We start from the raw sequence: 12,704 nt of genomic DNA on the forward strand, positions 1-12,704 counted from the left end.
AGAAAATTGCCGTCTTATAAGAAAGTTGTACATGAGCGAATTATTTCACTATGTCTTAATTCAAAATTATAAATATAAACATTATCATATTTATCTTATTATTATCAATATTTATTTTTATATTATTGTAAAAAAATATATACTTTTATATACATTTATATTTTTTATACAATAATAATCAATGAATATTAAAACAGATAATAAAAAAAAAAAAAAAAAAAAAATACAATACAAATACCGGAGTTGGAAATAAAAGGTAGCTTTATTCTAGAAAGACTTATATATTTCCGGTTCACTTTCAAAGAATTTAATTTGGCTAATTAAGGCTAGGATTTTTAACGGTGCTGGAGTGAAGGTAACGCGCGGCAACGTTTTGATACAATAATTCCTGCGGCCGAATTTCATATTAAGTCGGATTTCATATTGAAGTAATAGAGCGGCGAGAGGAGCTACGGGAGCGTACTTCCAGCGGAATTCCATAAAATCACCAGTCCAGAAAGGATATTTGATCACACGGTATCCTTCTGCCGGCACGTCAAGCGGCAAATCAAGCCGCGACGAGATTGCGCCCCGCAAGCGACGTCCGTTTCTTCGCAGATTACCATCAACGGAAACGCACCTACAGACGCGAAACGCAAAGCCAGAAAAAGATCTCGCCTGTACATGTATATACGTTGAAAAGTAATTAAAACAATCCGCAATTCGATGGGAATAGGTTACACGGTTACACGCGTATTAATGATTCTCTCTAAATATGATAATTGAAACTTTCATATCAGAGTTTCTCGTGCAATTTTCACTTCTTCCATGAGTGCGTCAAGACGTATTATTCGATATAGAACAATCTGTTATTAAAAAGATCTGGGATACTAAGTATCGATATACTAGCAAGCGCAATATTCCCACGAATTAAATTTCGTATTTCGTCGATATACACATATCGAGCGCGAATGCACAGTGTAATTAATTAAACAGTTGGTTAATTATCTTCAATCTAAATTTCCGCTGACAATTTTAATGAATTAAAATGTGTTATTCAAACAGCGAGCGATATTTATTTAAGAAAAACTCAGATATACGCGAAAAACCTTATCGCAATTGCAGGACATTATTAACCGATGCGTTCATCAGGCCACTGATTACTTTTCAATTAATTATCGGAGAATCTCCATCACTCTCAGCAAAAACGCGTCATCACAGCGACACAAAATAATCGTAAATTAATTAACGAGATCTCGAATATGTATAGTAACGATGGCAGAGTATCTCGTCGAAGAATATACACAAGTCAATCGCAATTGCGAAGAATGCTATTAACCGGAGCGTTGATTATCTGTCAAACTGAAACTAGAAACTGTCAACTAGAGGCTTTAATCGCGTCGCGTTTTCGAACCACGCCAATCAAACTCCGAGCGATCTCCTCGGGAGAAATCTTGAGAGAGGACGAGTCCAGTATTTTCGACGATCGTAATTACGACTTGACCGCGTTTCGCTGCGCGATAATTACCTTTCCGCAAAATTTAATAACGCTTCCTCGACGAGCGGATGAAGACTGAGCGTCGTCGCTCAAGCCGTCTGCCACCTTCGACGCGAGGGAGACTCTCTTTCTCCGGTTCGTGAGAAGTTCGTCGCGACAGCCGGTCGCCGGTTGCTATGCCGTTCACACGAGGAGGATACGACGATATGTACTTCTCCCCTTCGGGTGTGTGAGTTACCGACGATGAGGGGGGCTTCGTCTCGCGCGCGCGCGCTCTCCTTCGGTTAGGTCCCGGGGCCCAGCCAAGTTCCCGGTCTGCTCGTTGCCCGTTTGCTCTTCACGAATGGAAGGATGTAGGAATACTAACGGTAAAAGTATGCTTGCTGTTGCTGCTGCTGCTGCTGCTGCTGCGCTGACCACTTCGGGGGGGTTCAAGGACAGTCCGGTTTGTTGGAACCGTAGACTTGTTCTTGTGTGCGTTGCGCGCGCGACGACGCATGGCCGGACCCTTCATACAGGGGGCCTTTTATTATAAAAGCTGAGTCCACGAACGACTCTTCGAGTTCTTGTTATCGCGCTCCGATAATTATCGATACGCGAATTCCGTAAGGATATATCGACAGAAAGAGAAAAGGGAAGAAAAATGAGGATTTCTGTTTTTAGGATGCAAGATAAATATTTCATCCTTTCATGTCGGAATTAAAATTATTTTAAAATATTTTTTCCAAACATAATATATTTTTTCTTGATAATTATTAAGTATGTTATTTATTTAAAAAAACATGATTTAAAAAATTTATTGTAATACAATATTTTTTCAGAAGGCTCTTATATATATATATATATATATATATATATATCTTTTTTATAATTCTTAGTACAGCTTATTAAAATATGGAGAAATTGTGTTTGGAGATATTTGGAGGCATTTAGTTATAGCTGTTGCTACATCTTGTATGATTTGGACTATTTTTTGATTTTTAGAAAAACGATACAATTTTTATAAATTATATGCAGGTTGTTTTCGAACTTGAGTCTAATAATGACAAATTTTTTCACAATTTTGGAGTTAATATTTTATTACGAGATAATTTTGAGCAGTTCTGTTAAATAACACGAGTTATTTAATGCAAGGAGCGCCATTTAATCGGGCAAAGTAATAAAACTAGTTAATTTTAAACCAAGAAGCAAATGTTAAAACATAAAAACAGGATTAAAGACGTGATGCAATACGAAACAGACAAATGCGCATGACTGCATTTCTGCTGTCTTAATTGGGCAAATGAGATCACACTGTTTCTCCGAAAAAGAAATTAATATTTTATGTGCGCGCATTTTAGCCTCGTTAATATCGAAATGTAAATCAATGTTTCAAGATATCTTTACATATATATCACCGCTTTATCGATAATCAAAAAATCTTTATCAGCTCCGAGACATTAATAACGTCATTGCGTGAGTAATAATATGTTGCTTTTGAAATACTATAAAAAAATAGTTGTTAAAAGCATTAGCTCTAGTAACGTAATAATTTTATATAAGTACGTTTATTTCTACATCAGTAGGTACTTGATCAATGAGAGTTTAATTATTTCTTATATGCTTCTTTTCTTTTTTTAACTCGATAGAGTAAAATCCTTTTTTTAGTGAAAGTCGTATTCTACCAAGTTTGTAATGCGATACATTATGCGATTACTTAATTAGTTAACACGCACACGCATTTGTTAGAGACCAAATTACACAAAAGCGTAAATCAATCAACGACAATAAAGTCGAAGGATCGAACCTTGACTTGACCGTCGCGAGGAGGTGTGATTCGAAACTGCTTTCGCTGTTTCTCCGGTTCCTTGTAGGTCTCGAAGAATTTGAACTTGTTCGAAATTTCCGACGTTTCTACGTGAATCTCCTCGGTCGCATCTGAGCTGCGTACCACATCGTCTGAGACTTGACGACCCATGAACGCCTTTTTCGCAGATATTTCGAAAGTTATCGTTACTAGATGACGCGATGACATTTATTTCGCACAAATAAATTCGCAAAACGTTCTTACGTTTATCTCTTGTTCAAAAACGGATACGTTTGTCTCAAATAGAGTATTTTCCCCAATGGAACTTTTGCTTCCAATATTAAACTAACAAAGCGACGGATAATATGAATAAATAATGATACTGGTACTGATAAACAATGAAAACAATGTATGATACTAACTAATAATAAGAAGAAAGTCTCATTGAAAAATTAAATTAAAGTATGTTCAAAAAGTATAGATAGTACATAAAGTGTATATATAATATTTAAAAGTCATTTTTAACAAATACATACTTAAGAAAAATGTCTTAATCTTTTAATTTGATTGAAAAATTAATATTTTTCAAATTAAAAATAAATTGTATAAATTATATTATTAAAATACGTAAAACTTCTTAAAAACTCATAATTTTAGCAGACAAATCAACATTTGAAAAATTGAAAGATGAATCGTAGAAGCGACTTAATCCAATAATAAATTAAAAAAATTGAACTTACATCCCGTGCACGTCGTGGGATTTCGGTTGGTGTTTTCGGTTGCACTGGCGTTACTGGACGTCCTGTTTTCGCTGCAGAAGCGTCCAATTCCAAAAAAAGCGATCGCGACTTTCTGCTAATACCTGTATACAATGTGACCAACATAGGTTATCATAAATCAATTTTATGATTATAAATTGATAATTAGCATCGCCGATATTTTCCCTCCGCATGATTCGACAATTTATAATGGTCTGTTTTTATCCGGAACAAAAAATAAATCTCACAAAATCCGCTGAATATTAATATGACCTTTCAACACAGTCTTCTATTCTGTAGAGAGTTTTTGCTAATAAATTTCTTATATGTTACAAGCAGTATAATTGTCTTCTTTGAAGCTTTTCTTTTACTAATTTTGACAGCAGTTCGAGTATACTTTAGTAAAATATATCTTATTAAAAAAATATTAATTTTTATTCAGACATTATCTTATATATTATTTTTATTTATTCGTAATTATTGATAATTCAGTAAACCTCGAAATGCTAAACGATACAAATAGCAATAATATTCCTTTTTTGTTTTTTTTTTTCACTGGATTTTTATTATACGTCCCATGCGGCACAGAAAGGCTAAAAGACATCTTAAAGATATCTAAAAAACAATGAGACGTCTTTAAGTCATGTTTAAGTCATCTTTTAGGGACATGTGCCCTCTGGGGTATTTACAGTTATCACCAGTATTAATTCCTCTCCGCTTTTACGTTCATAATTGCAACGCAGTATTTTTGATTAAATATGTCTTCTCTTTTGCGAAATAATTATATCTCTTTTGTATCAATAGCTTTCAATTGGCAAGTCATTTAATTAGTGAAAATACCAGATCGTACCTGCTGCGATCACCTCCTCGTCGGCTTTCTCCGGTTTCGGTTTACTGTCGATTTCCTCGTCCGAAGCTGCGATTGGCTCGCCCCGTTCGAATCTCTCTTTAATGGAACGAGCGTGGGTAGACGAGTGCTGGATCTCCTCTGCCGCATTTATCTTCGTGACGCGGTCGTTTCCGGCTACTGCCTGCTGATACATTTCCTTCATCTTACCCTGTTTACCCTGCAAAGTAGAGAAAGAGAAAGGGAGAAATTATATAGCGCATTACGATGTTAAAGTAATAATAATAAATAACCAGTGTTTGTGTGGTGTACTAACAATCAGACTATGCCTTTCAAGGAAGAAAATATTTTCTATTGAAATAATTATATTCCATTACTTTTTTATCTAGTTATTTTTATAGGGGTGAATTACCATGAACAATCGCGAGCGGATTCCTGCAATTTCTTCCTTCCTAGCCTCGCGCTGAATCTCGCGCCTCCCCTGTTGACTGGTGGATTCCCAGCGATTCTTGATGTCGTCCATCTTTGAGAAACTGATCGGTCGTTCACGCGTGGTGCGTTTTGCCTTCACAATCTCGGTCTCCACGTCTGAAAAATCGTGAAAAAAAAATTAATACAATTGCATTCAACACAACGAAAGAACAAGATAAGAAAGTATATGAAAAAAATATTTACTGGGAAAAAAAGAGAAAAAAAAAAGTTTTAAATTTAAATTAAGTGAAAAATGCACATTCGTGCTAAATCTAAATAAATTTGTGATGCAAAATTTTTATCGCGTGTCTTTCTTTTATCGTAATATCTTCTCATTTATCTCACCTTCGGTCTCCTCCGTTTCCACGTCGTCTTCACTTTCGCTCGACTGCTCGTAGGGTATGCCATTGAGAGATTCATCCGCCACGCCAATATCCATGCCTTTCGCCTGGAATCTGCATGAGAAGACATGCAAGGCGGTTACAGATATTCCGATTACGCTTGTAACATGTTCTGTTGCTTGTCTGTTTTCTCGAGTTTCAAGTTGCAAAAAGAAAACTGCTGACTGCTGAATACCACGAAAATGTCACTCGTACCGGTTGTGTCGCACACGAAATAGATTAATAATAATTTTCAACCGTGAGATTTATATTCGACGTCATAATTATTATAATAAATGCCTTGAAATTTCTCTTGATGCGTTTCTACTTCGATAAATACTAATTTGCTAATAAAAGACAATTTTATGATTATTGCATCTAAGAGTGTAATATTATAATTATATTTTTATTTGCTCTATAATATATTAAAATTTTATTAATTTTATCAATTCTTTAACAACACTTTCGAATATTATTAATATTTAATTCTTTATCGTAAATAAATACGACGTGAACATTGCTAGCTTGCCGAGAAATGCTAGACGAAATTACAGACTCATCATTATGCATCTTACGGAAACGAATCTGTGTCACGGTAAGATACGCGGTTTAAGATTAACGCAAAGAAAACCGTATATGGTCGAAGAGAAACGTGACTTGAGCCAGGTAATACATATAAGCATAATGTGAAATTCTACTCCGTGAATATATTACAAACAGATTTTTAGTCAGCAATTTTACATCTCGTAAAAAATCTGTCATTGATTGCTCACTTGGCCAGTTTACTGAGGATGCTGGGCGATCTCTTGACGGCGATCTGCGACGGCGATCTCTCAATTTCATTGACGTTCTCTGTGCTAGCTTTCTCGAAGACTTGGAAGCGCGACTTGACGTTTAAGCTTGAGAGCTCCTCGAGTCCTAGGTCGGGTTTGTCGGAAGCTGAAAAATTCAGAGAAGAGATCTCTTTACTCCATTCCCCGCGTTGCTTCCGCTCCTGTTCAAACATTTAGACATTCTCTTTCCTCAGCGGCAAATTTGTTAGACCGCCACTCGAGAACACGGCAATTCGTGGAAAAGACAAAGTTGCATACAATAATATAAAATTCTAAAAAGCGTTTCCAAAAGGAAAAAATCTTGTTAAAACAGCTGATGTTAAAAAGGCAAAATGAGGTGCTATGACAAGTACAATCACGTTACGTAGCATCATGTTACGACTTGTATAAATTTTTTTTTTTCTCGTGAATGTCGTACATACCTGCGACGAGATATCATATACCGCTCGTTTCCCGCAAACTCTATACATATTAATAATATCGTATCTATAAAATAATATGATTTTGATGTTCCCAGACGAACAAGTTATCTATTTTTTTATTTCAATTTCCCGGATATCTCATTGGTCTATGACACACATTTAATAATAAATATTTCAAACAAATTGTCAAGAAATGTAAAAATAAGATAAACCTGTAAATATGTTTAATGCGTTAAGAAATATAATACAAAAATAATTTTATATTTAAAACGTTATCAAATAATATTCATCACTTTTTCATGCAAAAGAAGAGATTAATTTTATTGTTGACAATAAAATTGCAAATGTCGCTCCTCACTTTCGTATGCTAAAACGAATTCACATCTTATGTTCCATTAATCGACACACTGATATGTGAGACACCGACGTGATTTGATGCACAGATAATTTTTCGATTCGACAGAACCAATCAGTGGGTTAAAGAAGCCACTCGCCAAATAGGACACACAATGTTAGGAGCAATCTCTGTGTTTCATACATGTACACACACACATACACACACACACACACACACGCACGCACACACGCCTGTCGAATATCGTTACCTCTGACCACATCGGGTGGCAACTCTTTCGGCTCGTTCTCCCGTATGATCAGCTCCGGCTTTCGAGGTCGCACTGCGGAGTTCACAAGACAAACTCTTTGTCGTATTAACGATACCACTCATTCTCTTTGCGCGCGCGTGCTCGCATGTAATTATATGGAAAGGGGGGGGGAGGCGGGGGGGAGAGAGAGGACTGTAATTTTAGCCTCTGTGCTCTAAGAGTTTATAACACAGTGAAGTCCGCGATGACGGTGTACTCAGTATTTCCCTCCTCCCTTTCCAAGTTATACCAGCAATTAAGACAGCATTATGCTACATCTAGATTCTCTTATGCACTACTCTATCTTTGTCTGAAGTCGTACAACTTCCTTTCAGTTATCTTTACATCAAGAATGCAACCTTGTTTTCACTTGTCTTTATGTTCCACATACTCATCTCTGGACGTGTATATCTTGTTACCGGGACAGAAAAACACGAGACGCATAAGTTCGTACAAAACTGTACAAAACCTGAGACGAGCGGCTGGGATTAATCGAACGTCCCGGCTAATCATTAGAGCGAAAGAAATTTACGAGCATCGCGAGAGGGAACCAACTTTATCTATTCCAATTTTCCCGTCGAAACGCGTATCCCATAGGTCCCTTTACGTTCCTTTAATACATTCCGCTCGCTTTATCCTCGTGCAAAATCCTGCCGGCCGAGAGATTAGCGGTTAGATCGGCCGACGACGAGATCGACACCGATCGTTAAGTACCCGCGTTAAGATTTAACGTATAATATTCGCCAAGAGAGCGACCCGTTTAAGCGGATTAACGCGGCTTAAAAAAAGCGTACACGCTGCATATATATCTGCGCGCGCGAGAGAGAGATATAGTAATCATCTTACCGGGTTGTTCGGACTCCTCGACCGGTTTCGGTTGGAAGAGCTCCTTGAAGTGGGGTTTACAGTAGAGCGTGCTCTCGTGGCTCTCGTAATTGTCCACGTTGAGCTGCTTGCCGCATTGCACGCACCGGAAGCAATTCTTGTGCCATACCAGACCCTCGGCCTTTGTCTGTTCCATTTGGAAGACGACCTTGCCGCAGCTGCGACAATTCGTATTCGCATCGCCGCCCTGACCCACCTGCAACGCGTCAAATTTATTAGTGCCTTCTTTTGCCGACTTTCACTCTCTACGCATCTTTAGAAGAGGCACAAGCAGGTGATTTTCTCCAACACTCGTCATTCTCGGTTGAACGTGTACCGAAGTGTGTGAGTTAAGCGAGAGTTTAACCGATTGCATTCAGATGATAATTTCAAATGATTTTAATGCAATATGTAAGACACAGGTATAAAATATTACTTTGGGTATTACATAATTTTGGTGTCAAATATAAAGGGTTCATAATTTTTTAAGAGAATCATTTTACGAAGTATTTTTCTTTTTATTTTCTTATTTTCTAGCATAGTTTTTATTATGTAAAAATGAAATGCTTTCAGAGTTTAATAACACGAAAATAATGAAAGAAAAGAGAGACTTACGGCATTTAGCTGCTGTTGCACTTTTCCTGCATCGACCGAACGTACGTGCAGAACTGTCTTCTTACTGAGAGCATCGAATTTATTAAAGCTTGATTTCTGTAAATATAAACAGTGATCATGTAAGAAAATAGATACTAAGAATCTGAAAGCTAAAAAAAGAGGAGGTAAAGAAGAAAGATAATACAAAGGAAAATTTTACAAACAAACATTTCTTCTAGCATTATCATGTAGCAAGAAAATTTGATGTTTCGCAACCCCTTACGATTTTTAAAATAAAAATGACACAAAGAGAAATGGTTGTAGATTAGAAAAAAAGAAGCCAAATTCCAAAAATTATCATTGTATGGAAATAAAACTTGCACGTGCAAAATTATTAAATTATTAAAACTTAATTAAACCTTGGTATAAGATTGAAATATTCTATTTTAAGATAATAATTTGTATTGCATAATTTCTACCTAGAGAGAGAAAGAACTTTTTAATTATACATATTATTTTAATTATACACATTATTACAGTACGTATTTTTATAAACTGCATTAACTTTTATACTGCAATTTTCAGCCTTTATGAAAAAGTAATATTAATTCTCCGAAAAAAATCGTACAAAGATCTGAGAAAGCAGAAAAATCAATCGCAAGCTAAAAAAGCGAAGCATGTATTTCTCTTTCTCTCACTTTCTTGAGAAAAAGATGACAAAGCAATCAAAAACTTTGGGTCAAATCGAGAGTCAAACCTCTGTACGAATTTATCTTCTCTCTCTCTCTCTCTCTCTCTCTCTCTCTCTCTCTCTCTTTCTCTCTCTTTCGTTAAAATTGTTCTTACCTCGAATTTCGGCTTCTCGCATGCACGATCCTTGTCCTTACCCTCGCTCGTTAAGCTTGCCAAACTACAGTAGGAAGCCCTCTGTCCCCCGGGGTCGGTTTCATTGATTGTCAATTTAAGGTTTCGCATGCCGGGAAGAGGTAGACGTCGAGAAGAACAAAGAGAAGAAACGGAGGTCGCGAGTTAGTGAAACGGTGGCGTAAAACAAACAACAGGCGGAATACGGTACTCGAGTACTTATCACGGGATGCAGCAGTTAGCGATATTCATTATCCACGTTTATGGCGTGGCCAACGACACGGCCGGAAATTTTAAAGTCATAATTTGCAGGTAGAGAGATCCCTCACGTGGCCGAGGACAAGAACATATATGTATATATATATATATATACGCGACGACATCATCATCATCATCATCATCGTCATCGGAGGCGGAGACGGTGCTCGAGTCTTCGCTAATATTTACGTCCGAGAGTATTAATTTTTTATTTTTTCTAAGCATACATTTTATGCCGTACACTCAATATAAAATGCACGTCCTTGAAGCAAGCGAGGGATCTTGCGCGAAAGACCGCCGTTCGTAAAGCAAAGATATTTGCTTTACGAACGTCACACATTGTGTTGAACAGTCTTTCTGTATTTTCAATATTTTCTTCGCAATCTGTGTTTTACGCCTTTAATTATTTATGCACGATTTGTTGGTTTCTTTAAAAAAGAAAAAAAAAACAACTTTTTTTCGATTTGAATTTTATGAACGATAGAGAGTACGCGCGACTTCTCTGTCGCCTGCGTTTTAATCGCCTTAATCGAAACTTTGTCAACTGCTGCATCGGACGGACAAAGAAAAAGAGGACGAACAAAACGAATGACAAAGGACAACATTGGAAGTAGCACGGAATTTATTCGTTGAATTGCGTCGCTCGATCACTACGCGCTACGAACTCACACACTTCATCTCGAATTAACTTTGCTTTCGACACCGTCACGCCATCATATCAGTCGCATCAGTAGGCTTTCTTCGACAAAGCGATACGATCACGAACGTTTAATAGGTTGGCATTATCGTTAACACGATATATTTCTATGCTAAGAATCATAAAATCGAATTATATTGAATTATGTTTTTCTTTAATTGGAATAAAAAAGATTGCATAATCAAACGTCTCTCATCGATAGCACAATTTTCGATAAAATCAGAGCAAGACTCGTTAGAGTCAAAGTTAATGGATAAAAAGGAAATATTTGTAATTATTAATTTATCTAAAAAATTTTAAATTATAATTCTTTAATATTTATTATTAATTACTCATGACTCTATTTTATTTATTTATTTTAGAAACTGTCGTTTGTTTCAATTTTGCAATTAAAATAAAAATTCTGACAACTTTACGACATATTTAACAGCATCGCAGCCTCGATGCGAAAAACGTTTGACCCGCTTTTCCAACTTTCCATTCCATATTCGGATCTAAAACGTCGGAAAACGCAGGTAGTACACGAAATTTCGAGGGAACACGCGTGCCCCGTCGACATTCCCGCGAGCAAAGTTGTGCACCGAAAACCCGATAACCGGATAACCGATAATCAGCGAGTGGAAAAAAAAAGAAACTGGTAATCGCCATCCGGAGTTCGCGTTTCCACGCAATCGGCTGAAGTAGGGTAAATGAGTAGTGGATTATTATCAAGTCGGCCCTTCCATAAATGGAGAGACGGCATTCGCGGTGCGATGGAATGAACTACTCCGGCGTTCATGCGGGTTCTCGGAGCAATGTACTTGACCGAGTGCTTATTCAAGGAGAGAACCCATATTATACCGAAATTCCTTTCTCAAATCTCTTTCCGGCGAGATATTTGTATATTTATTAAGAAATTATGAATTATTAAATTAAAGTTAAATCTCCTGACCTATGTAATCTTAACTCGTCAAGTTTGAATAATGCCGTGTTTCTACAGAATAAATTTAATTAATTAATGAACAGCGTTGAAGAGATAAAGTTACAGTGTATGTCAAGAGAGAGTTCAATTCTGTCATATCGTCGATTATCGATCAGATTTGTATTACTTTTTTGTGATAGTTGTTAAATTTTTCAAACATTCAAACTCAATGTTTTAGGGCAAAAAGAATTAATCGCCTTCTACGGAAATTATCACAAACATCAGCGTTTGTTCCTATTTTTTTTTTTTTTTTTTTCATTCGTTCGATTATTCGCGATCAACGCGAACGCAGCAAATAATCGACGGCCTTCAAGAACCGGATAGGCTAAAACAATTATACACCCACACCGCTCTATAGATCGTTACCCTCGGATAGAAATTGCCAATCGAGCCACGATAAAAGATACTCAAAACAATAATACGTTAGATCGAGTTGGCGATCCATCGCTCTATTGTCGCACGGTCAGCGACTCCGATGTTGTCCATGTCACTTACAAAAGGTACTTACGAGGGCCTTGACCGACACCCCGGTGAAGACGGACGCGTCTTTGGTGAATTTTGAGTAACCCTGCTCGCATACTCTCAGATCACCCATCGACCTCGCTTTCTACGGTCGAGCGAGAAAGCGTCAACGAGAATACAAATTAGCAGCGAGTCGTTTCGAGAGTCGCGAGTTCTGTGAAATATCGATCACAAGCAATAATGGATCTTATCAAAAGTCACGACCAAAGTTTCTTACTTGAAATGAAGGATGGATTTCCTACTTGGATGAAGGCATCTTACATGTTGTACAAAACTTTTTAAATCTTACGATACTTTGTTATCTGTATTTTTCATCATCATACAAT

The 12,704-nt window shown here is 36.9% G+C and overlaps 1 protein-coding gene across 17 annotated transcripts in view; it reads right to left on the reverse strand.

The window, feature by feature from the left end:
* LOC140671814 (uncharacterized) overlaps positions 1–12,704 on the reverse strand; it is a 66,303-nt gene that overhangs the window by 9,791 nt on the left and 43,808 nt on the right. For 7 of the 17 annotated variants that reach the window (XM_072903431.1, XM_072903428.1, XM_072903437.1 and 4 more), the window contains 9 exons: positions 9,098–9,193; positions 8,465–8,699; positions 7,580–7,651; positions 6,493–6,658; positions 5,685–5,794; positions 5,281–5,456; positions 4,872–5,088; positions 4,004–4,125; positions 3,264–3,440 (listed from right to left, as the gene is read on the reverse strand). In XM_072903431.1, the coding sequence (XP_072759532.1) occupies positions 3,264–3,440; positions 4,004–4,125; positions 4,872–5,088; positions 5,281–5,456; positions 5,685–5,794; positions 6,493–6,658; positions 7,580–7,651; positions 8,465–8,699; positions 9,098–9,193 (1,371 nt within the window). Of the gene's footprint in view, positions 1–3,263; positions 3,441–4,003; positions 4,126–4,871; positions 5,089–5,280; positions 5,457–5,684; positions 5,795–6,492; positions 6,659–7,579; positions 7,652–8,464; positions 8,700–9,097; positions 9,194–9,922; positions 10,004–12,364; positions 12,464–12,704 lie in introns of all 17 variants that reach the window. The other 10 variants (XM_072903422.1, XM_072903424.1, XM_072903421.1 and 7 more) reach the window with 4 other exon arrangements.

Source organism: Anoplolepis gracilipes, chromosome 12, assembly GCF_047496725.1.
Source record: "Anoplolepis gracilipes chromosome 12, ASM4749672v1, whole genome shotgun sequence".
Taxonomy (NCBI): Eukaryota; Metazoa; Arthropoda; class Insecta; order Hymenoptera; family Formicidae; genus Anoplolepis; species Anoplolepis gracilipes.